General features: G+C 41.4%; 1 protein-coding gene across 3 annotated transcripts in view; it reads right to left on the bottom strand.

Annotated features, from left to right (window-relative positions):
- Window positions 1-18,741, bottom strand: part of LOC118631037 (STAM binding protein) — a 29,110-nt gene extending 10,369 nt beyond the window's left edge. For 2 of the 3 annotated variants that reach the window (XM_036263363.1, XM_036263365.1), the window contains exons 1-6: window positions 18,648-18,741; window positions 16,567-16,784; window positions 6,033-6,108; window positions 5,667-5,762; window positions 3,936-4,302; window positions 1,086-1,210 (exon numbers count right to left, since the gene is read on the bottom strand). In XM_036263363.1, coding sequence (XP_036119256.1) covers window positions 1,086-1,210; window positions 3,936-4,302; window positions 5,667-5,762; window positions 6,033-6,108; window positions 16,567-16,769 — 867 coding nt within the window. In that variant the 5' untranslated portion in view covers window positions 16,770-16,784; window positions 18,648-18,741. Of the gene's footprint in view, window positions 1-1,085; window positions 1,211-3,935; window positions 4,303-5,666; window positions 5,763-6,032; window positions 6,109-16,566; window positions 16,785-18,145; window positions 18,451-18,647 lie in introns of those variants that run through there. The other variant, XM_036263364.1, reaches the window with a different exon arrangement.
- Between the last annotated feature and the right edge of the window lie 37 nt (window positions 18,742-18,778).

Genomic DNA, 18,778 nt, shown 5'->3' with positions numbered 1-18,778 from the left:
GTCCTTCCCACCCCAGTCTACATCTTGCTCCCTGAGTCGCCCACCTTGTGGTTTACAACCTTGGCTGCCCCTGGGGGTGCTCTGCAAAGTCACAGGTGCCCACTGCCCCATGGGAATTCCCCGCTTCGGTGAAATGGGTCTACCCGTGGTTTTAGGAAGCTCAGCATATAGTACCATTTCTCTTTCTTTGTTCACATCTAAAGCAGTTTCTCTTTCACTGTTTCTCTAAGTCCTTCCCATCCTTTAAAGCTCAGTCTAAGTTTGTTCCACTTCATTAATTTGTTCACCCAGCAGTTAGTAACGGGTTCTGTAAGTGCCTCTGTTCAATGATCTTTGCAAAGTTTTTAGTGTTCATATTGTACCTACTATTCAGCATGTTATTTATCTTTTGGTGTGTATCTCCCACCTTTCCAAAGTACTTGGGTTCTTTCTGTGTACATGTGCTACGTGCTTTATATATTTCATACCCCTAGGTCCTACCATAAAGCAGGTGTTTGAAAAATGATATATAGGTAATGACTGGATCTTCCTACCAAGTGTAGAAGTAGGTATTTCTTACTACTAGCATTAAATAATCAGTTCATCCCTGGCTGGTGTTGGCTCAGTGGTTAGAGTGTCAGCCCATAGACCAAAGAATTCTGGATTCGATCCCCGGCCAAGGGTACGTACCTGGAATGCAGGTTCAATCCCCAGCCCAGTTTGATTGCATGAGGGAGGCAACCAATCAATGTGTTTCTCTCGTATTGATGTTCTCTCTCTCTCTCTCTCTCTCTCTCTCTCTCTCTCTCTCCTTATCCATCCCTCCCTTCCATTCTCTCTAAAAATCAATGGAAAATATATCCTCGGGTGAGGACAAAAACAAAAACAAAAACAGTTCAATTCAAGGGACTCTCAATATCAATCAATACAGAGTCATCAAATTCAAAGTGATATCGTATTGTGCTGTCCATAATGCAACCGGCAGAGGGATGGGAGCAAAGAGTAACCCCGTTTATCTTCTCTGAGAGTCACAGGAGGCCAAGAGGGAAGAAACAGTTTTAGCTCAGGAAAGCATTTGTTTTTTACCAGTTTTCCACGTTTTTTACCAGTTTTCCACAGAGAATTCCACATGTCTCTACTCCCCGCGCAGTGTTGGCACTGGCTAGTTGGAGAAACTGTGGGCAGAGCCTCCCAGGTACCACCACATGGCGCAGTCCGTCGATTGTAGGAGCTGTAATGGAGAAAGGGGAAACATCTGAGACCACAGGCAGAGCCTCCCCAAGCTGACTCAGAGCTGGCAACCCTTGGAGAGCAATGTCAAATCACTGTCCGTCCCCAACTTCAGGCAGTGAGAGGGAATCTCATCCTAAATGGCAGAAGAAAGGCCCTGGCCGGTTTTGCTCAGCGGTCAGAGCATCAGCCTGCAGTCCAGAGAGACCTGGGTTCGGTTCCCGCTAAGGGCACGTGCCTCGGTTGCAGTTTGTCCCCGGCCTTGGTTGGTTTGCACAGGTGGCGGCCACTCAATGTGTCCCTTTCACATTGATGTATGTTTCTCTCTCTCTCTCTCTCTCTCTCTTTTTCCCCCTCCCACTCTATCTGAACAAAAAATGGAAGGGTGTCCTCAGGTGAGGATTAAAAAAATAAATAAATAGCCCTGGCCGGTTTGGCTCAGCGGTTGGAGCGTCGGCCTGCGGTCCGGAGAGACCCGGGTTCGGTTCCCGCTAAGGGCATGTACTTCAGTTGCAGTTTGTCCCCGGCCCTGGATGGTCGTGCGGGTGGCAGCCACTCGATGTGTCCCTTCACGTCGATGTTTCTGTCTCTCTCTCCCTTCCTCTCTCTCCCTCCCACTCTATCTGTACAAAAAATGGAAGGGTGTCCTCGGGTGAGGATTAAAAAAATAAATAAATAAACGTCAGAAGAAAGAAAGTTGTAAAGCCTCTTCTCCAGCTTCTAGCCACAGCTGCTGGGAGTACATTATTTTAAGAAAAGAAAAGAGGCTTCAATCATTCAAGTTAAGACCAGGGTAAACCACTACTTAAGAGAAGTTTCTTAACTTCTCTGTCACCATCTAATACAAAGAATTAAAAAAATAACCTCATTCAATTAAATTTTTACTTCTATTTTAAATCTCTCTTTTATCTAAGGTAAGAATATCAAAGAGTATGCCTTTCAAAGAAATACATCAGGATATATTCTAGATGATAGAAAGTAATATGGGTAACTACTTACTTCTGAATTTATTAATTTAGAAGAAAGTTAAAATGATAAAACAAAACAACAAAAAGCACCCTGGTCCTCCTGAAAGGCATGCACACACAGCAGCTTACAAGCCTGGGTCAGAATGCCAAGAATGGACCCCGTCCCTGAACACCAGGAGAAACCTGTGAGAGAGCCAGCAGGCTAAAATCAGAGGGTATCTCTCACAGTCACATTTTCATTCCAAACAAAAAAGTGTAAAAGGATGTTCTGTTTCTGCATATTCAATAGCAAAATCTAAACTGCTGGAGAGGTAACAATGTCAGTCCAAGAGCCAAGTAGTCACGCGACAGTCTGATGATGGTGTCTGAAGATTCTGAATTAAGGTCTGACACAGTCCTTTCCTTTCAGTTCAATAATCACTTACCAAATAGACACTGTGCCCAGCCCACAGGGAACACAAAAAGGAATAACACTCAAGCCCTAACCCTGCAAGAAGTTAAAATCTAGTTATTGACAAATGACTATACTATCAGGTAATGATTACAGATAATAAAAGCTCTGGGAGTTTTAAGAATAGAATCAGCCCTGGCCGGTTTGGCTCAGCGGTTAGAGCGTCGGCCTGCGGTCCGGAGAGACCCGGGTTCGGTTCCCGCTAAGGGCACGTACTTCGGTTGCAGTTTGTCCCCGGCCCTGGTTGGTCGTGCGGGTGGCAGCCACTCGATGTGTCCCTTTCACGTCAATGTTTCTCTCTCTCTCTCCCTTCCTCTCTCTCCCTCCCACTCTATCTGTACAAAAAATGGAAAAATATCCTCGGGTGAGGATAAAAAATAAATAAATAAGAATAGAATCAATCTTATTGAAGGGAAGGGGATCTGGAAAAACTAAGAAAATCAGGAAAGGCAGAGATTGAAAAAGGAGATTTTAGGTTCAGGGCAAATGTTAACAAACCTCTTTGGATAAGATAGTCCAGGGACTGTTCTGGGAATGTGAGAGTCCAATTTGACCAAAGTATAGAATATGTATAAAGGAATCATGGTGAGAGACAAGTCTGCCAAGTATGTGGGAAAAAAATCCTAAAGGCCAGGCTTCAGAGTCTAGTACCCCTTGACCACTCTTACATCGTCCTTTTAAGTGGATCTTCTGCAAAACAGATTTCCTTAAATGACTATTTGAAAGCATATTCCTACCAAAAAGACCTATTCTAATAATTAAGGTATACTCATCATTTTGCAGCTGTTGTTATTTTCTCAGATCGTCAATCACTGGCGAGAGGAGGAAAGACTATCTATAGTTTTTATGGCTAGACTGATTTATCATTGACTATATACAATATTTACTTTGACTAGGCTCCTTAAGGATTAGGAATGTTTTCAGGGCAAGTACAATTCAGTAGTGCCCGTCCCCTTTAAAGTCAGCTGTTACATCACAAAGTGGTATAACAAATTTCAAGTGTCCTTTACAAAGGCCAATAGTGGTCTCTAGTTCACTGAACATTTCAAATCTCTATAACTTTCAAGGATATTATTAGTTCTTCAGAATATTGATTGGGGCCCAGGTAAATTATATGGCTTAAGCAAAGGCCACTTTCATAATGCAGCCAGTGTGACAGGACGTAGTACAGGAATACTGATCAAATGGGTAACTGTAACCATAGCCTAATGAGTGGGATCATGGAGTAATCTTAGGCGGAATCCCCCAGCCTAAGACACTGTTTAGCTGCAGCTAAGGTAAAAGAGGATATGAGCAAAAGGACTCACTACTTTCTGAGTTGCTCAATGCTCCAGGTTTCAAGGACCTGTCCACCACAGGTGGTTTGGCAGGTCTTACGGTTGTATTACAATCTGAAGGCTGTGTGGATGCAACAGGTGCTGTGGGGGACACATCTGGGGAGGGTTTCTCCAAGTCAGGTACCAGTGGGCCACCTAGGCCAGGGTCCACCTTCCCAAACTCCTGTACAATTTTCAGCCGCTCTTTTTCTAGTTCCTGATTCCGGATCATCTCCTCGAAGGCATGGAACTGTTCCTGCTCCAACTGTTGCTGCTTCTGTTGTGCTATCCTCTGTCTCTCTTTTTCCATCTCCTGCTGGATGGCCATGTTCCGGGCAAATTCTTCTGCTTCCTTCTTCTACAAAGAGAGAATATGAGTTAGGTTAACACTACACTTAGGTGACTTCACACCTCAGCAGGACAAGGCTATTCAGCAGGGGGATTTCCCAAAATGCACTTCTGCTCTGGCCTGATTTCCCAGCAGAGGATTCATGCTTCCCTCAGTACCTCTACACACATGGAAGAGTCACCACTCCTGTCTCTCTAGCCACCATATACCTATTCTTCAAGGATAATTAAAGCCTCAACCCTCTCAGTACCCTTCCCAATGACTCTAAGTAATGTATTTCTTCTTTACCAAAATCTCCATGCAACTTATTATCTGCACCTCATAATTGGTATCATATACAGTTTTATTCTCTAACTGTGCCATGTAGACATTACATTCTATATCCCAGTAAGGCTATAAAATAGAACCAAATCTGAACTTATACCTGCTATATTGGGGGGGTCTCTTGAATTTTTAACCCAAAATGAAGCCTCTGAGATTTTCTGGTGATGATTTCAATATAGTGCAACATTTTTAATGAACAAGAAATATTAAGTAATAATCTCACTCACTCACTCAGTGCCTTAGAAATATACACTTCATAGCTGTTCACCTCTGTGGATTTTCACCAACAGAGCCTAGAACAGAGCTCATCAGTGTGCTACAAAATAACATGGACGTGTCTGCACAACTGACACAGACTATGGACAGTGCCCTGGGAGCTTCTCCACGAGCTTAAACTGCCTCTTCCTAATAAGAATGATTTGAAAATGGCTTGATGACCTAGTTGGTTTTGCTCAGTGGTTAGAGCGTCAGCCCACAGACTGAAGGGTCTTAGGTTCAATTCTGGTCAAGGGTACATACCTGGGTTGCAGGTTCAATCCAAGGCCCTGGTCTGGGTCATGCGGGGGACAACCAATCGATGTGTCTCTTTCATATCAATGTTTCTCTCTCCCCCTCCCTCCCTCCCTCCCTCCCTTTCAGTCTATCTAAAACTCAATGAAAAGATATCTTCAGGTGAGGAATAACAACAACAACAAAAGAAAATAGCTTGAAAGAGAAATCAATTATTTCTAACAGGTATAAAAAAATGTGAATCAAACCCACCAAATTCTCTGATCTAAAAACCCATGTTTTAGTGAGAATTTTCATTGTTTCTTAGGTTCTTGCCCTAGATACAGAAGACAGGCAATTTTCTGCCCCTCAAGTCACCCTCTTGGACAAGCAGGTATACTCAGCCTAAACACTCGCATTCTACTTTTCTGAGTTCTGGCCAAAAAAGTAAAGTATTACATTAAAATCACAGAATCTGTTGAAATATTATATTATAATCCCAGGGCATAGCCTAAGAAAACAAAATAATTTCCTTTTTTTTGTGGTTGTTATATACTCACTTTTTCTTCATTATATTCTGCATATTCTTTGGTATATCGTTTTAAAAGCTTTGCCTTCAACTCTTCTGCTTTGGGAAATGCAATCTCCTTTAATTTCTGAGACAAACAAAAAAATACTGAGAATTAGAATAATTCCCAGCTAATTAAGTAAAGAAGTCAAATTGGCAATGGCAACAATGTTTCCAAAAACAATGTAAAATACCTCCTATGGTACCATACCTGCTACTTCATACTGATCTGGTGAGATGGCCTGATCTCCTATTGCAGGATTTGATGTTCAGATGCAGACACTACTGCTTTTACCCTGAAGTTAGTGTGTGCCACTGTGAAGCTTTTAGATGGGCAACAATGAAAGTGAAGACCCACCTTTAATGTGTCTTTCTTTTCAGGAATGACAGCCGATTTGTAATCTCGATGTTTTGGTAGTTTCTCAATAAAGAGCCTAAGGAAACAGATCAGGATGATTACGATACAAAGAAATGTCCACATGTCCAAAAGACTGAAGCAATACAACTCCCTTATCCTGCAGCCACCACATGATGGGGTTCCAGATGTGCAGGGGATGGGGAACAGGCACACCCAGACAGGCCATGTCCCCCCACCCATCTCTAGCCTGTAAAGAGCAACAGACTGTTTCTCTCTTCTCCAAAATCAGGCCCACAGCAGCAAGCACCAGACTCCTACAACAAAAATGTGTGAGGGGAGAGCCTATCCTGTGCACACAACTACACTGCCAGAGACAGTCTTTTCTTTTTGTGCCAGTGTCAGGTTTCTAGAGGAAAGGGTCTCTGTCACAAATAATTCTTCGGAGAACAAGGGTAGCCAAGGGCAGGAAGCCAAAGGAAAACCCATGTTCTATTTCTACTCCTACTCCTAGTGTGAGTGACCTTTAACTTTGGCTTTTCTTCTTTTGGGATTCATGTTCCTTCAAAGAATACTCTTTGCATCATACTAAACACTGAGAAGCTTAGACAGTACCTGTGTGTAATATGTTCATGTTACATGTATAACATGCATTATGATCTCTGAGGAAAAGTGCTTAGAGAAACATAAGCACTAGATACTCTCTTTCAGCTCTTACCCTTGGCATAAAGCTCAGTGGGAAAAATAAACTGATTCAGTTCACAGACCTCTAACATCCAGGATGTCTACTTAGGGACAATGAAAAAAAAAGAAGTCCAGTATCTTGTCAGAGCCCAAAGTGGCAAATTCAGAACTTCAGTGCCAGCTCCAGAATCTACTCTTTTAACCACTACACCACGCTGCCTCCACATGGCTCCTGGAATGTCCACAACTGTTGGAGGGGTTCTAAACAAAGGGGTCTTTTACTATAATTAAGTTGTAATAAATACAACCAAGACCCAAAACAAATGAATTGAGGGTAGCTTGCTCACAGCCTAAAATACTCTGCTATAGTTGGGATTACCTAAGTCTTTTCCATTTTCTGCCCATGAACAGGAGAAAAACAGAAGAAGAAGCCTTGGTAAGGGGAAAAGAAGACAACTCCCCATGCCAGCCCCATTAAAACAGACTCTATGGAAGAGTCCTCCTCCTCCGGTCCTATATTTGGCACGTGAAAATTTCCTTTCAATCCAAGACCCTTCATGCTGCAATAAATTCTAAAATCAAAATGATTCTAGCCCTGGCCAGTTTTGTTCAGTGGTTAGAGTATCGGCCCAAGGACCAAAGCGTTGTAGGTTTGATTCCCAGCCCCAGTTGGGGTCATACAGGAGGCAACCAACTGATATGTCTCTCTCATGTTCATGTTTCTCTTTATCTCTCACTCTCTCTCTCTCCTTCCCTTCCTCCATCTAAAAAATTCAATAGAAAAATGCCCTTGAGTGAGGATTAAAAAAATTATTCTAAAAATCTTCCCTTTGGGTTCATGAAAAGATATAAAAGTTTCCTTGACATCTAAAACAAGTAGATTTATTTGTTCAATCATAAAGTCCTAAGTTGGATATTAAGATAAATAAGATACAGTTCTTGTGTTAAAGAGACTTACAATTCAGTAACTCTCTCACCTAGGCCCTGAAGACCAAGGTTCTCGTTCACCACCTTCAGCAGGCCCAATGTGCTTTGTACTGAAGCCTGAATCAGCCAAGAAAGTACCATGTCATAAAAACACCTCACTTTGTTTGCTTATGCTCTCAACCTGAAGAGACTGTAAAGTACCTGAGGCCAGAGATTTCAGTCTCATGTTTCTTCATGTATTCCTCTAAAGCCAACACAGTGCCTTGTATAAAGAGGCACTCAATAAATATCTGCTGAATAGAATGGACTTAAAACCTCTGGATGAGCTGAATGAAAAAACAAAGTGTAAATAAAAAAGTATATATATTATGCTACCTTGTAAAAAAGAGGGAAAATAAAAATGTGTGTGTGTGTGTGTGTGTGTGTGTATAATTCTGCTTATATATATCTAAAAAAACAAGAATTACATATATAGAGGGCAGGGGATATAGGGTGGATGAGACAAGAGTGGGAGTAATAGTTTATAAGTAAGAACAGAACTTTCAGACCTATACATGAATACCTTTCCCTTCTTTCAACTGTTGTCCATTTCTGAATGGGGACATATGGACAGAAGGGTCTCTTGAAAGTAGAGACTGGGCAACATAACCCCTCTTTCTCATATAGGAGGAAACAGAGCTTGGTGGTTAGGAGGAGAGGCTCTGAAGCCACCTTGCCCGGGTTCAGTCCTGGCTTGGCCATTTACTGTGACCTCAGGCAAATTACTTAATCTCACCATCCCTCAGTTTCTTTATGTATATAAATTATATAAACAAAGACAAAATAGTACCACCTGATAGGATTGCTATGATGCTTAAAGAGATAAAAAAAATAAAAAGAGTACATAGCTAACATCTACTGTGTGCTCATATGACTCTTTTCACTAATAAACAAATAAAAAATGTGAACAAGAAGAAGAGATGAAGATGTTAACACCAGGGCTAGACCCGTTCAGAATAGCTGTGGCCCAGATGTGTACTGTTCTCTGGGGTTAGATTTGGTTATAGCCGAGAGAAAGGATATGTGCCAAAACAAAGAAAGAATCGCTGGCAAAAACACAAGCAAAACCACCTAACAGAACAATGGGGGATAAATAGATAAGGAGAAGAGTAAATACAGAAGGTGAATAAATATACTTATCATGAAAGAAACTGAAATTAAAATGAGAGATCATTTTCATCTTTCAGATTGGCAAAGGCTTAAAGGTTGATTATAACCAGTGTAGGCAAGGGTGTAAGAAAATGAGTGTCCTTATGCATTCTTAGCAGGACTATAATTTGATATTATTTTTTTTTCTTAGGGAAGGGAGTGGGTGGGAGACAACTATTAAAAATTTTAAATGTGGCTTGGCCAGTGTGGCCCAGTGGATCGAGCACTGTCCCATGGACTGACAGGTCCCAGTTCAATTCCCTGGTCAGGACACATGCCTAGGTTTCAGGCTCGATCCCCAGTAGGGGGTGCGTAGGAGGCAGCCAATTGATGTTTCTCTCTTACATCCATGTTTCTCTCTCTCTCCCCTCCTTGTTCTCTAAAAAATTAATAAAAACATATTTTTAAAATGTCTTTAATGTGTATATCCTTTAAACTCACAATTCCACTTCTAGGAATTTATCCTGCATAACAGTACAAAGGTATAAGAGTATTCAATACAGCATTGTTCATAAAAGCAGGGAAAACTAGAAACCTATATGTCCATCAATAGGGGATTATTTAATAAGTTACGGTGTACCCAAATGTGACAAACAACATAATCATCCATCCATTCATCCAACAAATAGTTACTGATCATCTACTATGGGGTCAGGCATTATTGTAAAAGCTGGGGATTTGGCAGTGAATGACACAGTTACAAAATCGACCCCAAAGAGTATACATTACAGTTGGGGAACAGCCAATAAACAAAACAATAAATATGTAGATAATCAGTGCAAGGCAAAGTAATTACTAGAGAAAGGAAACAGGAAGTGAGGGGGTAGGGATTAAGATTTTATTATTATTATTATTTTTTTAAATCCTCACCTGAGAATATTTTTCCATTTATTTCAGATAGAGTGGGAGGCGGGGCGGGGGGGGGGGACATCGGTGCAAGAGAGACACATCAATTGCTTGCCTTCACACACAACCCTGACCAGGGCTGGGGACTGAACCGTAACCAAGCCACATGCCCTTGACCAGAATCAGACCGGTGACTCTGGTCTGCGGGCCTACACTCTAACCCCTGAGCTAAACTGGCCAGGGTGGGATTGAGATGTTAGACAGGGGAGCTAAAGGCACCACTGGAAAGGTGGTATTTAAATAAAAACAGGAAGAGAGTGAGCCATGAAGCAATCTGGCAGAAGACAGCTCCAAGCAGAAAAAATAGCCCTGAGGAAGAATGAGATGAATCAGTATGTCCTGATGTGGAAAGATAGATAGGACTGTCAAGAAAGCAAGTTGTAGAACAAAATATATTATATTATTTCGTTCATGCTCTAAGGAAAAGGATAACATGAGCCTAGGCACCTGCACCGGCATAAACATTTTCTTATATATATAAAAACATAACAGTTGTTACCTCTTATAGATGAGACTTTTCACTTTAATAATTCCCTTGTATGTTTTGAAAAAAAAATAGTTTTAAGCATGAATACTAATTTTGTATAAAAATAACTAATTAAAAAGTCAAGCAGAAGTTATATAACACGAATGCATTAAGGACTCTCATTTTTTTTCTTCCAATCTTAAAAACCTCTTCATTCTATAGGCCCCAATCCTAGTAGTAACCATTTTCAGAAAGTGGGTTTGTGTTTTAGGAGGCTCGCAGAGCAGACAGGAATTGCTTAAGTCCTCTGTAATTCCCTTCTATGTAGCCTAGTCAATGACCATAAAAAGCTGTGAAAGAATCCACTGCCTGGATTATTGTCTGTGCTCATCATGAAAATATGTACTGCTTTAATATGCTGAAGATCCTTCTACACTGGGGTCTGCAAAAGGCAAAGCATTCCTACAGCAGGGAAAACCTCCTAGGCGGGGAATGTGCTTGAGATCATTCAGATGCCTGAACTGCTCCAGGGAAAAGAACAAACATGCCTTTTAAACTCCCGAATTAAAGGATCCACAAAAGGTCTAGAACAATGACTCTCAATAGTGGGGGAGGCAGAGGAATGGTGACGAGGATGCCTGCCCTACTCCCTCCTCTCTCCTCAGTTGTAATAATTGCCAAAACGAGCCACTGTTACTGACAGAAATAGACCAAGTAAAATGCAGTAGGAAAACAGAATGAGAACACTGGGCTAGAACTTGTTTCCTACTCTTAGGGCTTACTGGTTCACAGAATCAGAATAAAGATATCTGCAAGAAAAATGAAGGTAGCTACATTTATTGATGCAGGTCAAGCCAATCCAATAAAATCCCAAAATTAAACTCCAAATCTAACAAATTAAGTAAATGAGCTGCTACATGCCACCTCTCTCTCATTCAACTCTCCTCCAGGCCCTGTTTATCATATTAGATGGTCCCATACGAGGAATCAAAAACAGGGACAGACTCCTCATATTAGTCTTGCTGTTAACACTAATATTCATGTCACTCAAAGTAACATCAAGTCACAGAAAAATATCAATTTCTTAAGAATCTCTGTGGTTTCAATCCTACCACCCTCTTGCCTATTTAGGAGTTTACTGCTCCAGTTTAAACGCTCTCTTTTCTGTAACAGCAGCCTCTCCTTCTCCACAGGATCTTTTCCATCAGCAAAAAAGATGCTCTAGAATCTCTCGCCTTAAAATACACACCACATTTTTACACACTACTTGTCCCCCTTCAATTACTTCCTAATTTTTCCACTTTACTTTCTATCCAAACTTCTACAAAGAGCTGTCTATGCCAGGTCTTGGCAAACTAAACTAGTGGGTCAAATCCAGCTCACCATCTGTTTTTGTAAATAAAGTTTCATTGGCTCTCAGCCATACTCGCTTGTTCATGTACTGTCTATGGCTGTTTTCATACTACAAAGCAGAGGTTGTGAGAGATCAAATGGCCTACAAAGCCAAAAATATTTACTATGAGGCCCTTTACAAAAATGTCTGCTGACAGTATACACACTGTCTCTACTTTTTACTATCCATTCACCTTGCAACCCACTGTAATCTAGTATTTCTTTAATCCTTCTAGTGAAATTGCATATCTAAATCACCAGTGACATCATGTTACCAAACCCAAATCCTCACCCATCTGACCCATCTGATCCAGTTGGCGCCTCTCTACAAACATTGACCTATTTTGACTCTCATAGCCCCTCTCTCTCCTGGACTTCTCCCTGTCTCTTGAATTTCCTTCAACGTCTCCTTTGCTGACCCTCCCTCTACTACCCAACCTCAGGGCTCAGTCCCAGGCTCCTTTTCTCATTCTACAGTCTCATTATCAAGGATTCTTGATCCTCTCATGTGCTGTGGATCCTTCTGGCATCTGATGAAGCCTATAATTCCTCCCCGAAATAACTATTTTAAGATATAACATAGAATACAAAGAATTGCAAAAGAAGACAATTCTACTGAAATAATTTTCAAAATATAAAAAATTGTAATGTGTGCTTCTTTACTAACGTGCTCTTTAATGCATTTATTAATGTATTAATACATTAAAAAACAGAATCTAGTCACAGATTTAACTCTGTACTGTAATTACGAAGCAGTAATAAATATAAATGCTACCTTGCGATATCAGTAAAAAAGTGTAATGTGATATGAAGATATCTTGATTTCTATTGGTGATAAATTATAAATACAGGCACACCTCATTTTATTGTGCTTGGCAGATATTATGTTTTCATAAACACTGAGGTAAGACCCCTCCACCAGCAAAAAGATTACAACTCGCTGAAGGCTCAGATGATGGTTAGCATTTTTAGCAATAAAGTATTTTTAAATTGATGTACGTACATTGTTTTTTTAGACATAAGGTTATTGCACACTTAAAAAAACCACAGTACAGTGTAAACATAACTTTTATATGCATGAGAAACCAAAGAATTCATGTGACTCACTTAATTACACAATTTGTTTTACTGCAGTGGTCTGGAACTGAACCTACAATATCTCCGAGGTATGCCTATATTATTAATACTACTGTCATTTGAGGCCTATATTAAAGATTGAAGGAAATACTCAATTTCAGTTAGAGGTTAGTAAAAATAAGAAAAGTTTTTCCCAATCAAGTTCATGGACTCCAAGATCAATCTATGAATCCCTGTGGGGCTGCTGAACCCCAGATTAACAGACTCTGTGCTAGGTCTTAGCGGTTCTCATGGCTTCAGAACCACTGTATGCTGCCCTGGCCAGTTTTGCTCAGTGGTTAGAGCGTCGGCCTGCGGTCCGGAGAGACCCGGGTTCGGTTCCCGCTAAGGGCACGTACTTCGGTTGCAGTTTGTCCCCAGCCCTGGTTGGTTGTGCGGGTGGCAGCCACTCGATGTGTCCCTTCATGTCGATGTTTCTCTCTCTCTCTCCTTCCTCTCTCTCCCTCCCACACTATCTGTACAAAAAATGGAAAAATATCCTTGGGTGAGGATAAAAAAAAAAAAAAAGAACCACTGTATGCTGAGGTCTCCTGCATTTGTTGTCCAATTCAGACTTCTCCTAGTTCCAACTGGTACAACCAGCCTTCTACCGGACATCTCTACTTGGATATCTCACAGATTAAATTTAACATCTTAACATGTTAAACAAAACCAAGACCTGAATTCCCCCTTTCAACATCACTCTCCCCATCTCAGTAAACAAACCACCCCATCCTAAATTACTCAAGAGAGCTGAGGTCAATCTTGATACCATCTTCTTTCCCAAATTATACCTAAGTGCCATGGACTCTACAGCCAGTATATCAAATCCATCTGCTTATTTTTGGGTCACCATACTCCTTCAAGACACCAGCCTCTTTCCTGAACGGCTTTGTTTCCTAACTAATCTCCCTGCCTTCTCTTAACACTCCACCATTCACCACACAGCGACCAAAATTTATATTTTTAAAATATAAGTAAGATTAGGTCATAACCTCACTTAAAAATTTTCAGTGGCTTTCTACTGCTCTCAAGATATAACACAAACTCTTGACTGTGGCCTATAATAAGGTCCTGCAAGGTTCAGCCCTGTTTACCTCTATGACCTCATCTGGACTCATCCTTCTTCCTCACTTACTACACTCCAAACACAATGACCAACTCTACTGTATCCTGTAAGTCTCTGTTTAAATCTTTTCTTCCCAGACAGACCTTACCCTGACTACTCTATTTAACTAGATACTGGTTATTCTCTGTCACAGCACTCTCTCTGTCGCTTTCATAGCATTTTCCTCATTTTGTGACTACAGTTATTTGTTTACCTGTTTATTGCCATCTTCCATAACTAAAAAGGTATATCAGTAAGTGAAGGGGCCATTTTATCTACTATGTATCCAGGTCCTAGCGCAGTGCCAAGTAGGTATACATAATATATATTTGTTGAATGAATATGGTCCTTGCCCTCAAAGCACTTTCTATGTGGGGCAATAGGACCCAGAAGGCCCTTCAGAAAACACCTGGTAGAGTAATTTCATGATTCTGCTGAACTCTCTCAAAGGAATTATGCCCCTGGGTTTCATTCTGGGAAAACTATCTATCTATAAGATTACTGGAAATATACATGAAAAATATTTCTACCAACAGCAGAGTATATAAAGAGAGGGCCAGTAGCCAAAGAAACTTCAGGAAAATAAATTTTGTACCCACTGTGCCTAAGAATGAAAAACTCATAACAGTGAAGAGAGGCCAAAATGTAATCATAATTCTATGAAACTTCATCAACATTGTGGCCACATGACAAGGCATGATGGCATGGATGGAATGCATGATCTTTAAGAAAAGAGTTACTACTTCTAAACTTAAAAAAAAAAAAGAAAAAGACAACAGCAGTCCCTTTTCTCCACTCTAAAATTACAATATAAATCCTAGGCAGTCCAGCCCTGCCCAGTTTGGCTCAGTGGTTGAAGCATCAGGCCGCAGACCAGAGAGTCCCGGGTTCAGTTCCCGCTAAGGGGCACGTACTTCGGTTGCGGTTTGTCCCCGGCCCCAGATGGGGTCGTGTGGGTGGTGACCACTCAATGTGTCTCTCTCACATCACTGTTTCTCTCTCTCTCTTCCTCCCTCTCTCTCTCCTGTTCTATCTAAAGATAAAGCAAAAAATGTCCTCAGGTGAGGATAAAAAAAATCCTAGGCAGTCCACTCTTAACTCCCACTTTTCTTTAGAGCACTGGTTCTCAACTAAGGCAATTTTGCCCTTCAAAGAATATTAAGTACTGTCTGGAGACATTTTAGGTTGTCACAGCTGGAGGGAAGGAGGTGCTATTGGCATCTAGTGGAAAGATACTAAGGATGCTAATAAACACTCTACACTGAACAGGACAGTCCTCATAACAAAGATTTATTCAGCTATGTAAATGATGCCAATGTTGAGATACCCTGCGTTAGAGTAGTATGGGATCAAAAACTTATTATACATAATTGATATGCATATATCATCTCTAGGAGGACATACAGGAAACTAATAAATGTCTCTGGAGAGGAAAACTGAGAGTTTTGGGGAAAAGAGGAGTGGTAGGAGACTTAGTTTTTAAATATTTATAACCTTTTGTATCTTCTAAATTCTGCACCATATGAACTTGTTACCTATTCTAAAGTAATAATACAAAGTAATAAAAAATTAGTCAGTGTGGCTCAAGATTATGATCTCAAAAAACAGAATATTACCAAAGGAAAACAAAAAGAACAGAAACTTTTTAGGTTTTATCACTCCAAACTGTGGAGCAAAGCACATCCCTAAACCCTGACCTTATCTCCTCATTTGTAGAATGGGAGGATGACATGCACCACTACATGCCACTTCACGCTTCGACTTTCACGGCTTCACTCTATTGCGGTTTTTTCAAATATATTCACTAAAAAGTTGATTGAGACCGTGAAAATGATGCAGCACGCACTCAGTTGTCTGAGTCAATTCTACACCCCTGTATTACAACTAAAATTAAAATTACTGTATGTATGGACTGTAGGTCTAAGTATTTGAGCACCCCAGGAATCCTTCAACACCAGGTGCAACCGTTAGTCTGGAACAGATTAACCACGATAAACGAGGAATGACTGTAAATGCACACAGAACTGTGAAGATTAAATGAAATAATGCAGGTGAAATACTCTATGAACTATTAAGAGCCATACAAGTACACTGTAATTAGTTTTTAAAAAGGTCTTGGTATTATCAAAGAAGACTAGAAATTATATATGAGACCCTTTAACATTATCCCCTTCCTAAATTACACATCATTTCATCACCACTGGGGATTTAGGAGTTGTTCCTTGTTAATTGTACAGAAATCTTTTATTTATGCTACCTACCCTATGATGCTAAGCAACTAATAGGAGCCACACAAACTGTAGGTGGTCAATACTTATTTGATGATTTGCATCATAAAAGTTAAGAAACAACTTTTTTCTGAATCATTCAATTTGCTACAAAATAAGTAGAGGTGAGGAATTTGGCTCTGTAAAGCCTTGACATTAATCCTATGATTAATAAAAGAGAGGAAAAACATTCATCAATACAAAACATGTAGTTTAACCACCAACTCTCTTGCCTAACAGCTGGGCCATGTGGGCATAGGCCAAAGAGTTAGGTCTCTTACTCATGAAATTATTGAGTCACGATAAAGTGCTTGTGTCTTTGAATGTCAAGGACAGCCAATATGTAGGAGCTGCCAGCAAAAATGATTAATGCTAAATGATGTAAAGTTCTCTAGTTTTAGCAATTCTGAACAAATAAATGAGTACAAAAGCAGAATGAGTGAGGCATCAGTCACCAGAAAAAAGAAACTGGAGATGTCTTACGTGATATACTTGTTATAGAGAATGAAAGCATGTTCAATGTTGCCTTCCTCAGAGTAAATGGATGCCATTCGGATAATCTCAACTCCAGAGCGGAAGTACCGACGGGGTGGAATGTCTTCATTTATCTCCACAGCACTACCCATCTGGGAGAGAGCCCTCACCCGGTCTTCGGGAGGGAGGCTCACATCTCCATGGTCAGACATCAGAACCAAGAAGTTCTGAGACAGGAAAGAGAAAAAAGATGGCATCAACATCATGGCCCATATCATCCCAGTACAACCTAGCTCAGTGTGTTTATTCCACAAACCTCTACCTTATGAAGACATTCAGAGAAAAATACCATATGCAATGGCTTATATCAAATAAGGTCTCTTTCCCACAAGAAGGCTGAGACCCTTAAGGAAGCCCATATCACAATGATGAAAAGACTGGCAGACTCAAAAACCCACAGCCCCTGTGCCATTAGATGACACAAGGAGTATAACTAAAATGGGGCACAGGAGGTTCAGTTCTACCCTTTGTGCTAATTATTCTGTCATTAGGTGGTCCTGCCCTCAGCACCATAAAGGAGGGACAGCATCTTATATTTTTGGTATTATTTCTCCTCCCAGCTATCCACTCTCATCCACCCTAGTACCTGGCAGAGTATATTCAATGAACTTCCATGATGATTGTTAACTGACTTCGAGTTTGATTATTTTTATTTAGTCTGAGAGTGACATTTTCCTGTGGTGTACTTTTTCATATCTGAGGACAGGGTTAATTAGGGAAACTGATCTAGGAATGAACACTCACAATCCTAACTTAGCTCACTAAATCACTATTCCAGTCAATCTACATCATCCATCTTATCAAGGCAAGAAATTTAGATCTTGAAAACAATTTACTCAAATCTATCTTCAAAGACTAAGCACTCTTTGAATAACAAAAGGGCACAAAGGTAACTTGGAAGCAAAAAACCTGGGAGTTTTCCCTCCTTGGGTCTCAAACTGCAGTCATTCTACAATCATTCTAGATATTGCTGCTGCGAGATCAGTCCAGTTTCCAATTAGATTATCACTCTACATCATTTCCAAAAATAATCCAGGTATTTGATACACACTGAATTACAGCACATCCTAACCAGCATGCTCTAGAATATACAAGCTATAGGATTCATTTTGGAACTTAAGGCCCTGTGCTAATTGGCCCCACGTTACCTTTTCGATCTTAAACCTTACCCCTTCCCAAAGGAGATCATTTGCTCCAGTCAGGATCCTGATCTGCCCAGAAACCCTCCCATTTCAGTTTCATTTGTCTACCCATTGTTTTTGTTTCCCACTCCAACCCCTCCCTCAGAGAATTCTCTCCTGGCCAATTCTTTCTCTAGGTCATGTTTCCTCCACTAAGCTTCCTTTCTAAAAGGCCCTAATAGTTGGTACTACCAGGGATGCAAGGCATTCCATCTCCCACAAAGCCTTTTTAGAGCTCAGAAAGCCGCTAGTAAATCTAAACCCTCCCCAAGCTACCTAATTATTAAACTCTGTCCAGGACCCATTAAAGCTAACTGAAGCAGAGGATGCCTGTTGCACCTCAGTACCTCTCCGGAGAGGATGTTTGGGGTCGCGAATGCAACCCCCTCCTGAGGCCAGCAACTGGTGCCCAGTACTACAGGGCAGAGCAACTCTCCAGAGAGAAGATCCGCATCCGCAAAAAACGGAGGGACGGTGTCGTAAAGGACTGAAGGGGAAAGACGAGGAGGGGGAGAAAAGCAGCAGCTGGAGTGAGCGGAGAGGGCGTATGCAGTGGACAGGGATCTCCTGACAACCGCCTGAGGCCCCCGCCTTGAAGGCACTCAAGTCCAAATTGCCAACCCGGGGCAAAATCACCCAAGATCTTCGGGTCTTTGGAGTGCGATAAGCGGGGACATGCTGGGCCTGGCTGGGGGCGGGAGCCGGCAAGGGCCTCGCGCGCGCGACGGGCCGGGCAGGCGACCCGGGGGAGGCGAAGGTTCTAGGCCCCACACTCGCGGGAGCCACTCCCCTTGAGTCAGCCCACGCTCAGAGACCGCGCCCCACCGCATTAACGCGACCCTTCCCCACCTGTCCCTGCGGACGACACTCGGAGCTTCCGTAAACGTCACATCCGGCGCATGCCCCGCCCACTCCGCTGGCCTGTTTAAATTATGTTCCCAAGAATTTAGGACCCGGGGCGAAGGTGTAGGGGGTTGGGG

Source organism: Molossus molossus, unplaced genomic scaffold, assembly GCF_014108415.1.
Source record: "Molossus molossus isolate mMolMol1 unplaced genomic scaffold, mMolMol1.p scaffold_m16_p_15, whole genome shotgun sequence".
In the NCBI taxonomy this organism is placed as follows: Eukaryota; Metazoa; Chordata; class Mammalia; order Chiroptera; family Molossidae; genus Molossus; species Molossus molossus.
Note: the sequence above shows the minus strand (reverse complement) of the source record. Positions and strands in the feature narration are given on the sequence as shown.